Source organism: Bombus flavifrons, chromosome 4 (assembly GCF_040668555.2).
Source record: "Bombus flavifrons isolate JBK064 chromosome 4, iyBomFlav1_principal, whole genome shotgun sequence".
NCBI classification, from domain to species: Eukaryota; Metazoa; Arthropoda; class Insecta; order Hymenoptera; family Apidae; genus Bombus; species Bombus flavifrons.
In genome coordinates, this window is record NC_138445.1 from 8,231,178 (window position 1) to 8,253,190 (window position 22,013).

Consider the following 22,013-nt stretch of genomic DNA (forward strand, 5'->3'; position numbering starts at 1 on the left):
CGCACTAACAGAAACGAGGAAATTTAACTGATAAATAAGGAAATACGTAATGCATAGCGAACAGATGCTATCTATCATATCTAGCTGGTTCGTTTAATATTTCGGCCACTTTTACTTACCTACTTGCTAATGTTAGGAATAACGGTATCACGCCAATGTCATTCAAACACAAAGAAACGTACAAGTCACGAAAGAGTTATTAACCAATTTTGACATGACTTGTAGGAAATATCCCTCTTCTGACGTTCGTATTCTTGTTTGCAAACATATGTCAGACATTTTGTTTGTTGGCAAAAATTTACATCTACGATAAGGCGGCAATAAATTAATACACAGTATCATCTTGTCACTAAACGAGCAAAACGTTCTGATCTTGTCTTTTCCTTCTATTGCGCTAATTGGGTCTTGTAAGGCAACGATATAATCGAACATCAAAATTCGTAATAAAATAAATACTTAAAATCTAACGAATAAGGATAATTATATTCCTAATGTTTCGTAAGTTCGCAAACTACTCCTCGAAAAAGTATCGAAATGTGATTAAATTGTTTTTACTTCGATTCATAGGTGGATCATAGATGTTCTTTGCCAATTAGATTTGATTAGGAAAGGGTGTTAAATAATTGTAGACGAACACGCTGAGCACTTATGAAATTCGTTGAACGTTTTCTTCGTTTGGCCAACAGAACAATTGAAAATTCATAGCGACGAACCACTGTGCATAGTACTGTTTACTTGCCTCGCATCGAATCTTGCACAATTTATAAAACAGATGTTAAAGCTTCTTGCAAAATGACGACTATCGGCTATTTCGTGGGAACAACAAATAAGACAATTGTCTGATACACGTGTAGAACTTTTAATTACGACTATCTTTCTGGCACCGTATTTAGGAAAAGTAAACGGTCGTAAAAGCACAATTCATTCTTTCGGTAAATTTAACGCATTGATAAATCTTATGAGATTATTCAAAATAAAGTAATTGACGTAATTTAAGATAACCTTTCGAATACAAGATCTCTTTCCCTTCAAACATATGACAAACAAGACAAATCAAGAACAGAACTTGTAAATCAGTATTATATATAACCTATTTCAACAGAATTCTAATCCCTCAACATCGTTCCCTTGAAATTGCAGAAATACAGTTGATACTTTTATTTCTCGTCTCAAACGTAGATACGATCTTAAAATACCAGTTTTGTCCGTTAAACGGAGAAGCATCGACGTCTAATACTTTTTTCCTTTTTTTGGAATCGTGAAATCGAAAGTTTTCTAATAAATGACGAAGACGATTGTAAGGAAAACGTATTAATCACGTTGCGGTCGCGTCACAATAAGAATGTTCGTATTGTGCGGCTGATCTGGTAAATTAAAAAGCAAGAGCCTGGAGAATCGGTCTAATAGATTGACAAATTTTGTTAGACGCGCTGAACGTTACAACCCACTTGCGTCGCTAAATTACGCAGCATTCGTAGAATAGAAGAATCAAGGCCGGACGAGCTGCATTAGAATCATTATTATTACCCACAGTTAATGCTAATCGTCGTTTTTCTCGAGGGCGAATGGCCTTCTATTCTTTGCATTCTTTTGCCGACATAAATGCGAACAAATATATTGATAGCTCTTGCAAAATTGTTCCCCTGCTCGATTAATTTTGTAAATCTTTTACTTTCACTTATTTCGTTTATTATGTGTTGAATATTATATTTACATATATACTCACAAAATAACAACTCTATGTTCGACATATTTATTTATTTTCATTCTCTGTTTCCATCAACGCTACGTCTGTGAGTCTTTGATTTCGTATTAGATGTAACTCTGTGTATGAACTTTATATGCGGACTGTTCTTCGTGCACATAGCCTCTCCTACATATAGCCTTATGGACCAACCATTTAAAATATAATTTAATATAATTATATATACGTATACAACACGCGTATTGTATTATGTTATAGAGTAATTACGATAATTACATATTATAACAATGTAATAAAATAACTGAATATAAGAGAAATCACATATATATGGCCTGCAATTAAATTTATCGAATTTTCGTGTCGGTAATCCTTTATATTTATCTCAGTTATGGTCTGAGATGTCCGACCAGAAATCAAATAAAATCTTTTGGAAGATAGCGAAAGAAATCGATTTGTATATAAACGTAACGTGTTTCGACCAATATTAAGAAAGAAATGCAGGTTAGAAATAGCAAGAGGACGGTTGAAACCGGTCGCTTCCGGTAAGCCGCGCCGCATACCTCTATCCTCGTTCAATGCGTATTGCCGACGTTAGTCTAGATCAGACTATACCTCGACTCAGAAGACGTTGATGAGGTCTATATGAAAGATGGGTCAGGGTCATGCACAATGCACCGTGTACACACAACGACAAAACTTCCTAATACGAAGCCGACCCGTACATTCACGGTAACGCGTTCGCGTGCTTTCAAACGGCCGGCATTGATAAAAACTGTTCAATTTCTACTAATCGTTTTATCTTCGGTCATAACAACTGTATCAGTTATATCGCGATACGTGATTTCGTATTTCATACAAATCCAAGTGTCACATATTCGTTTTATCAATTGCTCTCGGTTTCGTCAATATATCGTGATTACAAATAGCACAGCAAACATTCGAGCGATATAAACATTAACGCTTTCGAAGTTAAGAAACCGATCGCATTCGATTGTCCTCTAACTGCTATTCTGCAAAATTTTCCATTTATTATTATAGCATTCCTAGACGATCAAAGATTTCTTAGATGATCAATATATGTACTACAAATATTAGTTAAGCATGAATTTATACTAAAATTCAAGAAGCTATTTCATTCTGATTGATTGCAAGTTGATTTTTGTTTGTTTATTGAAATTACTGGAAAATTGAACAGCCTGCTAATTATAGCAGCCTCTTTAATCATCGAATGCATCACTGAATCCTTAACGAAGCATTAAAACGTAACAGAGACTTTAACAAATTCATATTTTAAGAATAAATTGGAACTCAAAATAAAGAGGCGATAAGAAAAGTGAGTACTTCTTGGCAACGTTACGTTACCAAAACCGATATTTAGATTAAAATAACTATTAACGCTGCGTGTTTTTGCATGTGTAAGGTTTATTCAAATCTTCTTGCTAGCCGTTCACCTCGGCTCTGATCAGGCCGCGTGGAACGATATAGCCGACAATCGCCACGGCTCGTGGTACTCGGCGAGCAAGAAATTCTCCTACAAGAAACACCGAATCAGAGACAAGGTCGAGAAACAAGCGGATCCCGAGGGGAGCGGGTGGTCGAGCGACGAGCGACCATTGTAGTCGTGATTTTTCTTTATTTACGGTGGAGTAAGGCAGGGCACTTAATCCTCCGGTAATGCCAAAGCGCATCCTCCAGGAGCGTGTCTAAGGATGCGATCGATAGAGACGACCTGACGTCACGAAGACGTCGCGGAATTCATTACGCGGCTGGGCCTTCTGCCTCTGTCTGTCTGGGCTTAAAAATTAAAAGGCTCTCAAACAGAAACTCCCTTTTTACTTTCGGGCTCGCGGGTTTGTAATCCTTTGACTAGCGGAGGTCTCTGCACGAGCCTCGACCCCCAGAATTTGGGATGGAAGTCTGAAAACAAGCCTTCAGACCTTACCCCCTTCTCAAACGCTTTCCTTCCTCTTTCGTTGAGCGGCGAATCAGCTGAAACCGTCGATCGCCCGATTTAAGTATACTTTTCCGTTTTTTTTTTCCTGTTTCATACAGCCAGTCGAAACCCCTTTCTTCCCTGTGAGCATTACGGCCTATTTGCGGGCGATTTAACGAAACCATTACGAACCATCGGACTGCTCCAAGGGGACGATCTTCGCTTATCGTATAACGAAATTTCAAATACGCTCGATCAAGTAAACATTTCTTACCCTGTTCGCCGGCGACGAACTCAGCTGCGTTACCAGTGATCTGCATGGTTTATTAAAATTGTTGCTTAAAGATATTTAGTACATTTTTGTGAATATATAACATACTTTCTTATTCAATCGTTGCTCAGCGGATATTATCCCTTTTCTACCCCTATGTGACAATTAAATTGACTTAACTCCTTGACGCTTATGCTCGCGTGAGACATGAGCTCAGCCAATACACGATTTTTGACAAATCATTTTCGTATTCATAAAAGCGCCGCTTTTTCTTCACTTTCTGTTTTTTATTTTGCATTTTATTGTATTAAGAACGTAAGATATGACGTTAGAATTATAAAACAATATGTTATTATCTATATAAGCAAGAATGAATTTCGTTAAAAAAATCGCGCAGTTTTGACTGGTTAAGTCGATGAAAATTGCATATTAAGGGATGAAAAAATACAGTCGTTCAGGTACAACGGTTCACGACACGTATTATAGAAAATTTTTGTGAATATATTACGTGTGTTGTAGAAAACTTTTTCCATTAGCGTTATTATGAAACAAGATTATCGTTGTAGTGATAAAAAATATTTAATATATAGCGTGAATACTTGCTATAAACATATAATTAATGCTAAAGGTGTTCGCTCTAAATTAATTAATATAATAGAAAATCGATTGTTTAAATAATTTCGTCACCTTCATGAAGTGTGTTTTCAACAAATATCGTGCAACTTCTATATACATTTTCCGATTTGTCTCGAATTTTACCAGTGTGATTATGTTGCTTGTATCATGTCATATGTCATACAAAATCTTTTACATAACACACATGGCATATTCGGGAACAGAGTCTATGATTCTAAATATTTTCATGAGCTATTGATATGTATATTTCCAAATAAAATTAGCCCGGGCTTCTTTGTACAAGGATTAGACGTAAATCATAGGATATTTATAGAGCCTAAATATCTTTTTCTAAGTTATAAGTAATATATATAAGTTGAAAACCATTACATTGTGCTGGAAATGATAATAGTTTTACAATTAAATCGTTTGCCACATAATACTACATTATTAATGCTAATTGATTGATATAGTTTAACCAACCTACTATTAAAATTTATATATTGAAAATATATTATAAGTTTATAAAAGTTTGATAAAATATATTTTATTAATTATTTCGTTATACATCATTGTACGTTAGCATTACTTTTATGCAACTCGCTTTTTAATGAATATGATTAACTGTTACAAAGGAACAACGCATTTGACGCCAAAATATACATACCTGGTTGTTTTGATTTCAGTTCGATCAAACGTTTCTGTCTCGTCGAGTATTATAACTTTGTTTGCCATAGATTTAACGAAGAAAGCTCGATTTTCCTTGAAAATCAGTTTTTAATATTTACTTGCACAAGAACATTTAACGATCAAAAGAAAGATCATACACGATCAGAAATTTAATAAAAACTCATGTTTTATTTACAAATAGATAGGAATAACGCTGTACAATCGTGCAAATATTTTAACAGTGTGGAATGTAATTTAAAAAAGATAAAAACATCGACATTATTTAAATGCTTTGAATTTTACTTTAATTTACAGTCGATCTTTCTAACTAACTATTCGATAGGATACGCGAAATTTATTAAAGATACCCCTATGCAATTTGATATGTAAAATAATATCATTCTAATCGTCGATATTGAGTATGGAAATTTTTTTAATTTACATAACAACGAATAAAACCTAGTGTTTTACGTGGAACATTTTGACTTGTAATCGATAGAAACGATTATTGCTCGTCTTTTAGTTTACATTTCCGTTCATTTCTTTCTTCTTCTCACCGTCGGCAGTTTGTGACGCCTCGTCCTCTCGAATAAATTCGCAGTGTCTGTCGCCTTCTTGGGCGCCGTAAAGATCCAAATTCTTCCCGAGATAACAAACCGCTGCATCGAAAAACACTCCTATTATGGAGAATCCTAAAAAAAGAAAACACATTGTCGTACAATAACGAAGTACTTCCATGATGAGATCGCTAAAAATTCAATATGTACAACGAAGATTAATCACATCTTCGACACGAATAAGATAAAACGTATGAATGAAAAACTATGCTAATTTCTAATAATATTTGATGATATTTAATTTGTTCTATTTAACAAAATTATTTAACTTGTGATATCAGGCATGCCCAATTATTAGCAATCGAAAGTTTACAATTGGATCAGAATCGAATCGTTATGTCACTACATGTGGTATAATTTACACCGTAACGGTATATTTTTTAAAGTTCCACCCAGACGAGATAAGATAAAAATTTTAAACTTCTTTATCGCTTATTTGCTACCATTCGAATCTACTATTGTATTTACATTATTTTGTAATAGGTAATAATGTAATCAATGTTTTATGATACTTCCCTGAGTATGATAGAAACTCCTGTATTCCAATATACACAACAGGGAGACGTGTACGTTAGAATTATTTTCGCATGGTACAAATCAGTATGTTTGATATAATTTTAATCGGGCTTTACTCTTTTTCTAATTTTATACATATATCATAAATATTTATTTAGCGTTCCTGTTGTAAAAATTGAAACGCGTTTGAGTTGAGGGAAGTTGAGAAAATTTGACACAGTATATCTTTTCCTATAGGCTGCACCGTAAAGTCTAACATAGTACTATCAAACAGGCAATTTAAAAAAAAAACATAAATTAAGAGCGAAAATAAAACTTTTCTAATAAGACTTCATTTTCGAGAAAATCATTTTTTGAAATTTATACGTGTAATTAATGATTTGGTGGGCCTTAGTATACATCTCTCTTTCTAAATGTGCTTACATTTACAAACATAATTAACATTGTTGTTTACCACTTACTATGCTATTACTAGTAACAAGCTTGTTATCGATATGAGCTACTAGTTTCTATTAGTTTATCGATATCAGAGTTAAGTGCGTACGTACCCTTCTGACATATTGCACATTCTGGAAATCAACTTTCTCGAAGATGAAATTTTATTTTTAAGCAATTTAGTTTTCGTTTCCACCTTATTTTACGCTATACTAATCTATTTATTACATTTCACTTTCCACATGTGTCAAATGTTTTCTTACTAAAAGCATGTAGCTTCTAAATATAGTACTTTTTGTTTCCGTTTCGACTGAATATTCGACAAATTGGATTATCCCTCTGTTGTCCATTTAATCAAAACAATTTATAATACACTGTAGAATTACTATTAACAAACACTTACCTGCTGATGTTATATTAACTAAATACCGGAAGTTTCTTCCATGGTGGAACCAGCAATTTCCTTTGGTTCCGCAGGACTCCTCCCAAATCAAGCAAGTCGAGTCAATAATGGCTCCGTAAATAATCGGGCCCGGTATCAACGCAAACAAGGAAATGATCATCAGCGTAATACCCTGCGCGAAGCTTTTATCCTTCTTCTCGACGCTGCGATAATTGACCAGCACGTTGCCGATTTTTCCGGAACACGCTAACGTTTGTATGACACAAGTGAGCACCGTGAACAAAAGATAAGGGCGGCTGCAGTCATTCGTGCATGGGCCAGCTCTGACTTTGTCAAAATTCATCGCATGTGGATCGTTCACATAGATCGATTGATTCCTCGGATTGTAATCGGTAGTGTATCCGAAATGACTTTCGAGATCTGGCGTGCTCAGTAAAGGAAGACAACTGCAGTTTCCAAATTCCTTGTCGTTAATTATTGTTCGACAACCAGCATGGCAAGCAGAGAAAAAGGTCGTCTTCGATGATACATGACAGACTGGAGAATATTTAACGCCATCGCAGTTACAGTCGGTGTTGCAACTAAATGTTAGGTTCATCCTGTAACAAAAATGAATTAACTAAATTTTATTAGTATCGATACAACGTTGTAATATAAAGGTGTTAGATAACAATTTCACAGCAATGTATAACTGATTTATAATGTTAGTATACGTTTAGAAATAAGTATGAAAGTTTACCGTGTATTAAATATCATATTTAAATACATAAAGGATATGTCATAGTATCAAGTACAAATCAATTACAGTAAGTACAAATAATGCATAATTAAGTAGACAAGATATTGTGAAAATGGTATTATAGAAAAAATTATAATATCATAAATATATATTAATAATTTACTTGTTTTCATATATAGTCGTCTGTTCTATTACTTATATTGCAATGAAGAAATTAAAAACTTATAGAAATTACATTCTTCAATAAAAGTAGCTAAAAAAATTAACTATGTAATTAAATAATTTTTTCAATATCGACTTACACTATGTAATTTCATATATATCAAATAATACAGCTATCCAGAAGTTCCGAAAAATTATAATTTTTATACTTTCTAATAATTTGTACACGACGAATGCGCACATGATCCTAAAATATATTCCTTGGACCTAGCATTTAATGTTTTTAATATATGTAACTTCAAGACACTGTAACTCATGTAGAATACGTAAAAGTCACATTAAATTGTATGAACAGCGCTCTACATATTAAAAAAGAATGATAACTTACGTTAACAGAGAAGTATAATAAAACCTAAAGAAATATTTTATCCGATGATTTCTAGAGTATGTAATGCTCTTTACTAAGAATAATTCAAATACTAATTATTTCTATCAGTATACATTTTTATGTTAACATAATAAAGCGACTCTATTCATAATTAATTACAATTATCTTGTTACATATTAGAGCACTACTATATTACAAGATTTTGAGAAATATAGGAGTAATAATAAAATTATCACATTTTCAACACAAAAAGTTACAAATGAATTTACAATTTAATTCCTTATAGATCAATCTATACGTTCTTTCTTATATTACTTTCCTTTACACATTACTTTATTCTTAGTGACGGCTTCATGAAATTGTACTTTTCCACTTTCCTTTATTTATAACGGAGCTTTTATTTATAATCTGAGAGTAATGTAAACAATGTTCTATAAGCAAGAAAACGTACTCACTGCATAGTCTCTAAGTTGAGACCCTGAATGCCAGTATCGGAACAACCAAGAAATATAAAGAGTATCTGACCAGCGACGAAACAAATACCGACAAACACATTCCACGCTAACAATGGTCTAGGACCAGGTTTAAATTTGCTAATGATTAATCCAGAAAGCAGAAATCCTAGTACCATACCAACAAGCGATATCGGACCTTAAAATATAAAATCTTATGTTTAATAGCTTTGAGGAATTACATACTTTGGTAATCAATTACTTTAACCCTTACAGGACTGATGTTTACATATACGCAACACTGTACATTAATAAATTATCAATTAATCCATTGGCATACCAATCATTTCTACATTAAAAGTTTCTGTTGTATATTATTTTTTCTCAAACACAATCACTATCTATTATCCTTAATAATCAACAGTTAGAAAGAAATACAGTCTGCAAAATATTATATATCGAGTTGTTGAATAACCAAGAATTAAATTACACAACATTTCATACTTTGGCAGACGACTGCATGCCAATGAGTTAAACAATAAATTCATTGTCGACAATCCGATCTTTACATTCTAATGCACAATATTTGATACATTTGATACATTTTAATACTTCGTGTCTTCTTTACAAAGACATCAGGAAAATCGTGCTTTTATTATTAATAAAAAATCTCGTCTACGCAATCAAAGAAAGATTGAGTCCTGAAAGAGTTAAATAACTAACAACAGTTATTTTCAAGACGTAATTTTTTCAAGTGACACACCTGCAATCACAGTACCACCAGCAGCAGATGTGCTGTATTGAACCTCAAGATATTTCGCCAAAAATGTTATGTATGCCGAAGCACCTAACACGTAAAACACTCCGCTTAGATTATTGAAAGTTAACAGCCAATTTGTTAGCAACCTCATCATCGCTTTCGGAAATTCACGCATAGTTGGAATATATTCACTTTCTAAAGACTTTGTTGGTTCCATCGGCTTCATGTATTGCTCTTGCACAGTTAGGTGCAATTTCAATGGAATACTACCATCCTGAAAAGAAATGCATAAAGTATCATTAAATTATCGACTAAAAGAAAGACGTGTGAACATATGTGAAAGACGTACATATAAAATGTAATCAAATATTTCAAAGTGAGTATGTATACCTATACAGAAAATATAGCAAGTAATTCAATTCGTTAATTTTCTTGTTGATATTTTCACTATCTACTAGACGTATGAGTGAAGATATGATGTTGTAAAATTCTATTATTAAGGGCAATCAGAAATCTTTAGTAAAACTTTGCCGTTGCAACCATTACGATTATTATTTTACACGTCACTTTGAAATTGTCCATATTTTTATCTAAAATAGCTATTATGCAAACAACAATTTGCTCCTTTAACTGTATCACGAATACATAATTACATCATTGTATATTGCACAATTCAACTTGAAAGATTTCAACATTATTGATACGTTTCTGTGCATACACAAACTGCATATGTAGACATTGCAAGGTAAGCAAACTATATATTGTATTAAATTCGTATTATGCATTGAACGATAAATTCTATAGTATTAATCATATTTCACCTTCTTGGCAGTGTCGATTGCAGTATTTGTTTCTGTCGGTAAATTTCGTGGAAACATTGCTATTAGAATAGCGAACATGCCCATAGTGGCGCCTAGAATAATCCAACCGAGCCACCATGCACCTAACCAGCGTGGATCCTTTTTTGTAATCACAGGATGTAGACTGGGATCTATATACAAACTGAGACAACCATAACCCAGTAGGAATCCTATTGCTGGCCCAACAGTTCTCAGAGCAAAGGTGAAACCTGGATAAAGATTAAATAAAAATTAATATTCCTGTGTTCTATAAATCGTACATGGCGCAGATATTTGGGCAATTAATAATAAAAAAAATAATTATTTCTAATAATTAAATTGGAACATATATATTCGAGCCTTTTAGAGTTTACGAATTATATGTAACTTGAATAGCATTAATTATAATATTAAATGAAAATATATAATGATTGAACTTCCTAAAATTTGTTTCAAAGTACAATTAAAAAGACTCAAAATCGAGTAAATAAAATTATCAACCATGCAAGATTGATTCCCAGTAAAATAAAGAATTTATGTTTGTACCTATACTGTGTTGGCTGCTAAGATTACTTGGTAAACAAAATATTTGGTAAATATTTATTGAAAGCAACAGAGAGGGAGAAAGTTTCTTCAAGCTTTATTTATAGATATTATTAAAGTTCTCTTTACTGAAATATTAAAAAAACGTATATATTTTGCAAATAAATTAAAAAAGTAAAAGAAAATGTGGAAATCCGTTAATATTGTTTTTTTAATGTTTTAAAATTAGCATTTAGATGCAAAAGAAATATTTATAGCTTAATATCTTGGAATTTCATCTCCGCGCATCTAAATCAATAATCTTAACCCTGAACAACCGTAGAATTTGGCGATCTATTTACATTTACACGTACATTAAATTATGAAACTTTAATACATTACATTATAATACCTTGTATAGATACACTATTTGAGTCTGATTAGCGTGTACAAATTAATGATAAATCGATGATTAGAACCAGTACTTACTATCTTCCTATGAAATCAACAGATTATAAATTCAAATTACCTGTTAAAACACGCATGTCAAAGGTATCTTTTACAATTCATATATATTACTACATACATTTACTGTTTGAATATCAAAAATTAAATTTGAAAATAAAGAGCTTACCAAATAACAAGACAGAAATTTTAAGCTGCATTAATGCACACAATGCAAATAATATACAATGTACATATATAGTATCCAAAATATGGTACTCGTTGTGATATTTAATAGATAAAATAATCTTTCATTTTATCTCTGTCCCGCCTTTTTCGCTATATTCATAAAAATATGAGTTTGCATAAATATCCGTGGTTCGCTTATATCCATAAATATTTACATAGAATAAATATTTACCTAGAAGCATCGGAGTATTCTTCTTTTTGGTATTGTCATCCAGGTACGTCTGACCAAGACCGTAATAGAGAGTGGTACCGATTCCAAGGATAAACTGAGAGAGGAAGACCAAGAGTCGTGGAAGAACGCTGACGTCCAAGAGCGTTTCCTCGTCGCAATGGTCTGGTTTGATGACGCGTGGACAAATTGCTAGATCTTGGGGTATTGTGGTTGCATTCAGCAGAGTTTGGTCAAGGTACTCCTTCGTTAATGCCAAAGCATCTCGTCCTGGTCCGTACAAGAAGTGTGGAAGAGCGAGGACTAGGCATGAGAAGGCACTAAGACCGACACCAACCGCGATCCATCTTGGACGGTGACCAGAACCTCCGTAGTAGGTTAATATCAGAGATAAAATTTGAGAGATCTCATTGCCAGAAAGGATTAATCCTGAAATAAATTCGGTTCAAATAAATTCATGTGAAGTGACTATTTCTTATTTCGTGGTATAAGAAGAGATGCAATGGGAACAATGCTTGATTTTTATTTATGACAATTATCGTACATAATTGTGTAAACACACGTTTATGTATATCGTATATCATTGTGTACGAAGCTCAAAATTGTAAATTCAATCAACATCATATTAAAGCAAAACTTTAGTAGGTTGAATTATTCTACTCTCTGTAATAGAAAAGTATCAAATTATGGTAAGACGAAATAAAGATTAGTTTAGCATATAGCCGATCAAAATTACAAGGAAGTTATTTGTTGGGCCCGAAACGTTTCGAAAAGTTTCGAAATTATTGTAAATAATTTATGAGATATTAATTATAATGATTTTGTAATTAATTATTTTAATTAATTTATATCTTATATCGGTACATTATACAGAAGAAACAGTTTGTTGAATTTCACGATCTTCTATTAATTAAATTAAACGGACCGAGTTCATTATAGATATTTTTGCAAATATAGCCATCGCTTAAAGATATTGATATTATAAATGCTCTTTGTGGAATTTGTATTTCTGGAGAAGGATTGCTTAAAATCTCCGAAAAATGATTAGTTAAACAAATTTCTCAATACGTTGAAGGATCAGATGAATATTGTACTCAAATGATCATTATGACAGATTATTAAAAGAAATGATTATTATGAGAATATTATTTCAAACAATTTTTCGTATAAATAATAGACGTTGCAACTACTAAATGATAAATTTTTCCAAAATATTAAAAATAAAGTATTACAATTCTCTTGATACATATCAGAATTCTTCGTTTAATTTAACGTAATATCTATGTTTTCCTATGTAAATTAATGTAATATAATGTTTAGTTATGTAAATTAATGTAGTTACTAATCACCGAAATGGGTTGTATGCAACAGAAAGATAAAGTTAAAAAATTAAAAGCATTAATGTAACTAATTAAATTACTGTATAGAATTTACTTTCAGTTTAAGCATAATATGTATTCATAAAACATTAAGATGCAAACTATGTAGACTGTGGAGAATGATTAATCTGAATATTTGCAAGATGTCAAAAAATCATACATCTCTCATACATCTGTATATCATCTTATCCATAGAAAACAATCAAATCGAAAATAATAATTGATATTCTACATGTCTATCAAGTGTTAAATAACTGTACTTTGATCAAAAAGCTGCGTTTTGTGAACCATAATATCAAATCATAAAGATTAACCACATACGCCAATGGAAATAATATTTTTCTTTTAAGCTGGACATTAGTATGATTCTGTAAATCCTAACCACAACTACTAATATTTCTTCTTCTTCGTTTTATACATTTCATTGATTTATTGAAATTAATGATAATATTATAATATGGAGACTTCAACGAAAGAACACAAATGTATAAATCGCATTTTTACAACTTTACAATAATAAAGCAATTTTATTCGAATGTTTAATATAAAACAATAATTTTAAAAGAAAGAAGACACTATTTTATTTCGTTTTTGCATTAAACTTTTGCTATCCTCCAGAACGTTCCAAAAATATTAAATGAAACAGAGAAATATTCTCACTTTTTCAGGAAACCGAGTGAATTTATCAACTGTTTGTAAATATGTTATCTTCCTAAATTAGACATATTATTCTCATTTTCGACTGTGTTATATTAAGTTATGTACTTATATTACATCAAGTACTCTTTTTTAGATAACTGATGGTATTAAAACCAGGAAAATCTGTAAAGACAAACTTATCAGCTTTATTTCCTACGATCCTCACATAGAATTTTGTCTAATTATCCATCGTCGTAGTCGTATGGAATATTTGTTTCGTTTCTAAAAAATCACGGAATTCGACAAAACGTATCGTTTGTATCGTTAACTCCAATGGATATGCACAGATATCGATCGATCGAATCAACGTAATAACACCGACCTCGTAAAACCGCGAAGTCCACCGGCTCAATACTACACGTTCGTGTGCGTAAGAGTTGTATCGATTTCTCACGCAGCCGCTGTAACACGTAATTAATGTTCATCCAATTGCGTGTCCACGATGCAAATAATGTTTCAATCGGTGGGCCAGTTAATAGCCAGGGTGACAAGCTAAACAAACGAGAATTCTTCGATTCTTTTGCATCATACAATTGTGAGACTCGAACAAAAGAAGATGACAATAAAGGATTAATTTGAAAAATCAAAGCGAGGTCAATTAGATTAACATCATTACACGTGGACTCAGCAATAAGTTTGCGCGATATTCATTACTACTAAGGCTTTTTTAAACGAATCGGGCTTTTGTGTTTTGTTAAATCGTTCTTGATAAAATAAAAAATGTAATATATGTAACATCTAATCAATATATATAAGACACGTAAATAATGCGTACGCATAATATGACACCTATTGCTATTAATCCAATAATCTATATTCAATGAAATTAATTAAAAATTATATTCGATGATGTTGATATCATTATCTAGTAGAAAATTATGGTTGAATATAGAGAATAATTGAAAAGGAATTGTTGACGCGTTGTCATTGATTGATTTCGCGTGTTAAACGCGGAGCAACTTTAACGGTGGGACGAAATCGAAATTGATAAAATAGCGAAGGAAGACGATGATTATTTCGTATCAGAATTGTTTTATTATCACAATGTCTTTGTGGGTTAAAAGTTTGCGCACGAAGCCACCGCTCTATATTTCTTCGGAGACATATTGCTTGGTCGAGAGTTTTATAATAATTAAAATGACCTAAGAATCCTAACAAAAATTAGCGGTAGTAGGGGCAGAGCACGACGACGCGTAATTAGTCGATGAGCGTTAGACGAAGTTTAGACAGGAACAGTTCTATATAATAAATCTACACATACACGGTTTTGACTAATACTAAGCTTCACAGAAGCAGGTTTCAAATGTCTACTAATTCGCAATTCTCCATGCATCTACTTAATACGCTTTTTAACTTTGTCCAATAAAATCAAGCAATAGCAACAATAACAATAAAAAATCAGTAATAAATTTCACCTAATACAAAGTGATTTTCGAAATTTATAACGTATTCGAAATATCCAACTACGAATAATTATAACTCAGCTTCCTTGAGCATTATACGTATATTACTTTTAAAAAGTATAGGATAATTTTTATCCATCTGCGTTCTATCTTGGCCTAAAAATTAATCGCCCTTTTCAAAGTGCTGTTTGAAAACAGCATATTCTATAACAGTATGTTCGTGTGTCTTTATAGTATCCAGCACTCGTTATTCTAACGACAGATTTCTCACTTCTATGATTGCGACACTACTTACTAGACGAACGCACACCGACATGCGATTTATCTTTCGTCGGGGCCGAATGCGTGTACGTGTGCAAATGCAAGTCCAAGTACTTTAATACGACTAGAATCGTAACACTTGGCTACTCGGTATCAGTGACGAGAGAAATCACAGTAAAAATAAGAACCGCGAAATACTCGAATGTTCACAGCTTCCTATATCTCGGACAAATTTTATTATTGTTGCACGAAAGAGTCGGTTTTATGTGATGCACCTTACGATAACATAAAATCAGAGAAAATATAATTATTTACGTAGAATTTGTTGAAATTTTGTCCCTAATACATAAGATATTGAAAAACGAAAGAATGTAAAATTTGAAACAGTCTTGTAAAGTACAATATATTCAGCATAGGTTCTAGGATCAATATTTCTGTTATAACTTCATATCTTTTTTGGAAGCTTAATAAATTTAATCCATTCGTTTATAATAGAAAATTGTAATAAAATTTCAATGACGAGTAAAAACTGTACGTTCGTCAGAGAATATGAGACAAGGGAAGGAACATTTAAATATTTCTACATTATACGTCAATTCATAATTTATACAAATGAATATTCATATGAAAGGAAGACATATTAAACACAGTTTATAAAAAAAGTTGTTTTATATTCTATGTTCCCTTTTATGTTAACGATAACATTTCTTCTTAGATTTCTTTAATATATTTTCAGATCTGCATCATTCCCTGTATTTAAAGCGTTATCGAGAAATATATTTTATCCTGATTTCAACTTCTATATCGATTAAGTATTTTTTACTTCTTTCAGCTGCGACTGTAAATCTTTAACGAATTTAACACTTATTATTTTAACGTCTTGCATACATCTATTTAACAACAATATATCTCATATACTTTGAGATAATAGAACGTTCGATGAAGTACGAGAATAATCATAAATTATCTTACATATTACTTTTTATTTTAAACCTTGGAATTAATTAATATGGTACGTTCGATCATATTACTTCAAAGGCGATAATTATAATTCAGATTATACAGGTAAACGAAATAAGGTGACAGGTTAATAAGATCAAAAGGTTCTTACCAGTTGTCCGACTAGGTATCTTAAATCTCTTTTCCAAGGTTGTGAGGGTGACGACGATATAAATAAAGGCCATCGCCTGTACAGTACCGAGGAGCCCGTACACGGCGATGAAATTTTTTGGGGTAGCACGATCTCGTAGCCATCGGGGATAAATCCCACAAACTCCACAACCTTTGCTCATCCCTCCGACTGCACTGTAACATTCACATATCTCATTTTTCCGAATTTTTTGGAACATTTTAGAAAATTGTTATAAAATATTTCCTTATCAACATTCTAATGACGATATATAGCATACACCTTGTTAATTACAATCTGATCGAAGAATAAAATACATATCGTATTTCACTTATAATCTGTTAAAAGCTCTTCATTTTGTACAGTAACTTGCAAAAGTATCGTGCCACGATTATCTTCTATAATATCAAATATAAACTGACACGAACAGTTCAACACGCAAACATTATGGAAATTAATGCGCTAATATCGATATTAGAAACGAAGAATAAAGAACGAATAATTTTCTGATAACGGTATAACGATAGATCTTTATTACTGATGCGAATTACAGACCAATACTTTGGCATACTACTATAAATCATCAAATATCGCAATAATTTTTTGCTTCTTTTTATCAAGCAACTAATATGAATTATTTTTGTTTATCTATGTAAAAAATTGTAAATAGCTGTTTATTATATCGAATGATCCGAGTAAAAGAAAATCATATGCCTCGACAAAGATACGAAAAACATGTTCATCATGTTTAAACGTAATATCAAATATGAAGAGCCTATAAACCACATGTATATGTGTATAGAAATAAAAAGCTAACAAGGTCAATTATAATAATTGCATTAACTTCTCTATAGAACACTTCTCTCTTCCATACAATTCCTTTAGCAGCGATAAGTCTGTTATCTACCGTTATAAACCGTTTTAATCATTTAATGATTAGCAGCGGTCGCTCCATTTATTACCATTTCATTAATCCTTCTTCGTTATCATATAAATATATGTAGAATAAATTATGTGGCCGCAATGATTCAAAGCGTTGTTTCGACGAATGTATGTGTGCAAATGTTGATTTTATCTGTTTCGATGCATCAAACCTTACATTCTGGTAACGATTAGTCCGAATTTTCGGATATAAGTCACGACAAAATGTTCCTGCGTTAACAAATCTGTTTCAAATAAATGAATTACCTATTTTGAAAAATCTTTAGATATGTTTAGATGTATTCCCCACTCATGATGAATTTTCCCATATTCAATAAATCGTCTAATTGCGATAACACAGAATTGACGAGCGGAGGAACTAAAATAATAATACACATGGAAAGTAAGCAACACTCTAAAAGCTTCGACATCCTAGCTCTCTTATGCCTCGTAATATTTCAAGTTTACACATTTTTGAAAAAGTTTCTCAACTCGTAAGTATCTTACAGCTGGAATAACCAAATGGGCCTATCCTTTCTGTAATAGGCAATTTCATGAATCAAGTTCATAAATAAGCACGGTCAGTTTTATCAATGACACTTTCGACACAAGAGTGATATCGCTTTATGATACGCTTGTTAATCGACCGTGAATAAAATTCCGAAATACAGCGAAATTGTCATTAGAAAGAGGGAAATTGAAATTACAAAATTAAGATTAACGAAAGATAATAAATAAAATCAATCATGGAAATACGTGCCTGTGATTACGAAAGTGTTTTGAACAAGAAATTATTAAAGTTTTGCGTTTGACGCACGAACTGAATTCAGCTCAACGGCGCAACAACCAATTCAATTCAATTCAATTTCTACTACCTTGCAGAAATTCTTCCAGATTATTGTAATGTAAATAAATACAACGCAGAATAAGCGATAAACTCGTTTTTTTTAAATTCCTGACTTAGGTCACTTTCGTAATCACCGCCACATATGTGTAATGTATGTTTGATTATACATTATGAATTCAACGTATGAAAAGTTCGTTGGTAAAATATCTGAAAATTTTGCAAGTTACATACGCGCATAGCGTATACGTTAAAAGCACGCACAAGTGAGACTTAATACCTAATGAGAAATTACAGTAAAATAGAGTAATGCTCAATGTGATTAAATATGTCTAATAATAGCATTCGCAAATCATTCTTAAAAAGATCCGCGATTTGTAGGGAAGATAACAACTTTGCAAACTGCAATTCATATTGCCAAATAATTTGTTTGCTAAATGTTCAGATACTGCGAATGCATGTCTCGTTGTATAAAGCAATAAAGCGAAATTCGTATATAACATCGTCTAACCGTTAGAAGAATCACTATAATATTACTTTTTTCACCAAAGAAAAAAGGTAATATGTATGTCTCATGTATGCAAATGTCAAAAAGTCAAACGATGTAATGGATTTATTTACCAACGATTTCCTTGGTAATTGTCGAGTGCGCCACGGGCACCTGAGATGATTACGCAATTGCAATTTAACTGGGTATAGATTTCGTTGTGACGCTCGGAGACTGCATTAATACGGAGTTCCAGCCGATTGTTACTTCCGCCTCGTCGTGCCACAAGAAGCACGCAAAGAATCGCGGACCTGACTTTATGATATATTCGCGAGTGAGAAGAAGTCGCAGTACCAGCAACGTTCAACGTAAAAACAAAGATTTCAATTAAAAGCTTGTGCAAAAATTATCAAGGCTTGGTTGACGTTCGTAGTTCGCGATAAAACTGCTAAATAGACAAGAATTTAAAGAGAGAAATGAAAATACAACTGAGAGAAACTAAATGTTACGATGATGTTCTCATAAACAATAAAATTCACTGCAATTCATATAGGCTCCGTGACGATGACTATGTACTGTAATTAGTAAGTACTGTGAAACGTTACGAGCTTCCGGCATCGGCAATTAATCAAAAGCACGAACATTTTTATACGCGAAACATGCGCGTAATAGAACTATAGGTGTACGAGAAACCGGTAAACAGTTGTGAATGGAAGTAAATGTCGACAAAAAACGTCCATGATGATATAATAGATATAATAGTTATAATGATATAATAGATGATATAATGTAATAACCTAAGATAGTTCTATACCAATCTATAGAGTAAAACGATCAATTTAAAGTAATGTTGATCAACGTAACATATTTATAAAAGAATAGGATGAAAATTCCGCCAAATGAAATATTTAGAGCGAGGAAGAATTGACAAATAGAGCAAAGTGAAAAGATGGAAGATTAAAATTGTCATTGTACGAAGAAGCTACTGTACGTACCAAATAAATTCAATGAACAATGTTGCACACCATAATATAATAATGATAGATATTTGACTGTCATGTGTAAAAATGACAAAGCTACATTGTTTTTAAACAGTTACGTGAACATCGAATAAAGAACGTAGACGGTATACTATCATCTACTTACTATGATAACCGATAGAATTATTTTTTCCCAAAAAAATCCAATATTCTTATGAAACACAATGTATAAATAATGTTATAAATTGTATATAAAAAAACCGTGAGATGCGTTTAACTAAGCTTGTATGCACTGCAATAGAAGCACATGACCATTTATATACGTACGATGTAATTCGCAAGATATTTTAGCAATTGATTAAATGTGTAATAAAATAGTGTGGAAAAATAAGCGATCCTGATAGAAACATTAGCACTTACAACAGAGAGCACAAAGTATGCAAGAGAAAGCGAAAACACGCGAGAATTCTATTAGTCTCACCTTGACCTTAGGCCACGTGCTTCCGCATGGACTCAGGAAGGACTTCCAGGTCGCGAGTCCTATATGGATCGCGATCCTCGAGTCTTTCCTTGCTCGTGACCTCCCTCGTCCGCCGAGTAACTAAAAAATCACTGAGCGCTATGAGCGCTCTAGTTTACGCGAATAAACGCGGGGTAACTGAGGCTCGCTCTTGTGTCAATGGCAATGCTCCCCTACTACATATTTCTCTATCAAAACGAATAATAAACGGGGCATCATTCAGAAGACGCGTTATCAACGAAGCACCGGTGCTGACATCTCATTATGTTTACCCACGATGACCAGTTGGCACCGATTCCAAAGGTATCTTGAACTACGGTTGGTTGCAGTCTATGCTAAACATACAACGATCAACGTTCATTGTTTGAACGAGCAAACTTTTCCACTTATTTCTTTGTTTGAGGAAATGAGAAGGGGCACACCTCACCGATTTCAATGAGCTTGAAATATGTTGTCAAAACCAACATTCTGAACAACTTTCTCGCATACATGTCGTTCGTTCTTCATTTCCGTGATATTCACAAAAATCTTCGATTAAATTTAATTTCGATTGCGCTTCATACTGGCATACAGGTCGTCACATTTTGATATAGCTCAACCTACACTTAACTCATTGACGCTAGTCATCTTTAATATAAATAAAACAAGATAAATCAGCGGGCTATAGGTTGGAGTAGATTAATATTCGGCCGGTAAGGCAAGCGTGACTTAATTCTTAGTTCATGCGATTTTGTAAATGCATGATAAATTCGACTACTACGATTTATTATTATTTATATACAGAGTCCGAATAAAATGTAAGTGCGGGAACGGCGTGATTCCCTGTGTAAAAAATAAGAGAAAGATATAGAATAGAATTTTCTTATTTTCGGCTTAGTTTTCGAGATCGAGGTTGGAAATTTGTCGTGGCTAATTCCAGGACAGAACTAAATAATCGACAGGAGGTCATTTAAAATATAGTAGAAATACATATAGTATATGGTTATCATTAGATTACGTGTGTTCATTAGGAGAACATGTATACATATGTATTTGCTAATTCTGATTATAACATTAGTATATACATGACGAACAAAGAGATATTGCAACATTTCCTATATCAATAAATTCATTACAAATTATTTCATGTTAACATTGCCGGCCACTTAATGACGCCGATTACACTAGTACTGAATAGATACTAGAGTAGAGTGGATATTACTCTAACCCAACCCACAACTCAAATAAACAATAATAAATGTAATAATAATTTAAATGATCCGTATATATTTCGACGTCTGGCGCTTGTTTTTGCATCAATCGATTTCGATGAAATTTTCAGCATGTATATAATTGATATGGATCTACTAAACGTACTTTTTCGTTGCAGGCACATATAATAAGGTTGTACAAATTGATCTTTACTACTTTCATCGCCATTCCTACAATATAAATTTTCTTCTTAAAGTTCTTTTTTCGTATCATCCAATGAACTAATCCTTTCAGCTCCTCACAAAAGCTGA

The 22,013-nt window shown here is 32.6% G+C and overlaps 1 protein-coding gene across 1 annotated transcript; it reads right to left on the bottom strand.

Annotated features, from left to right (window-relative positions):
- Nucleotides 1-5,362: 5,362 nt before the first annotated feature.
- Nucleotides 5,363-20,669, bottom strand: Oatp33Ea (Organic anion transporting polypeptide 33Ea). The gene is made up of 8 exons (XM_069110949.1): nucleotides 20,473-20,669; nucleotides 16,742-16,935; nucleotides 11,892-12,317; nucleotides 10,487-10,734; nucleotides 9,669-9,939; nucleotides 8,909-9,104; nucleotides 7,165-7,763; nucleotides 5,363-5,885 (listed from the first exon to the last, which is right to left on the bottom strand). Exons 2-8 carry the CDS (start codon nucleotides 16,920-16,922, stop codon nucleotides 5,713-5,715), a joined length of 2,094 nt encoding a protein of 697 aa, XP_068967050.1. The 5' UTR covers nucleotides 16,923-16,935; nucleotides 20,473-20,669; the 3' UTR covers nucleotides 5,363-5,712.
- Nucleotides 20,670-22,013: the final 1,344 nt, after the last annotated feature.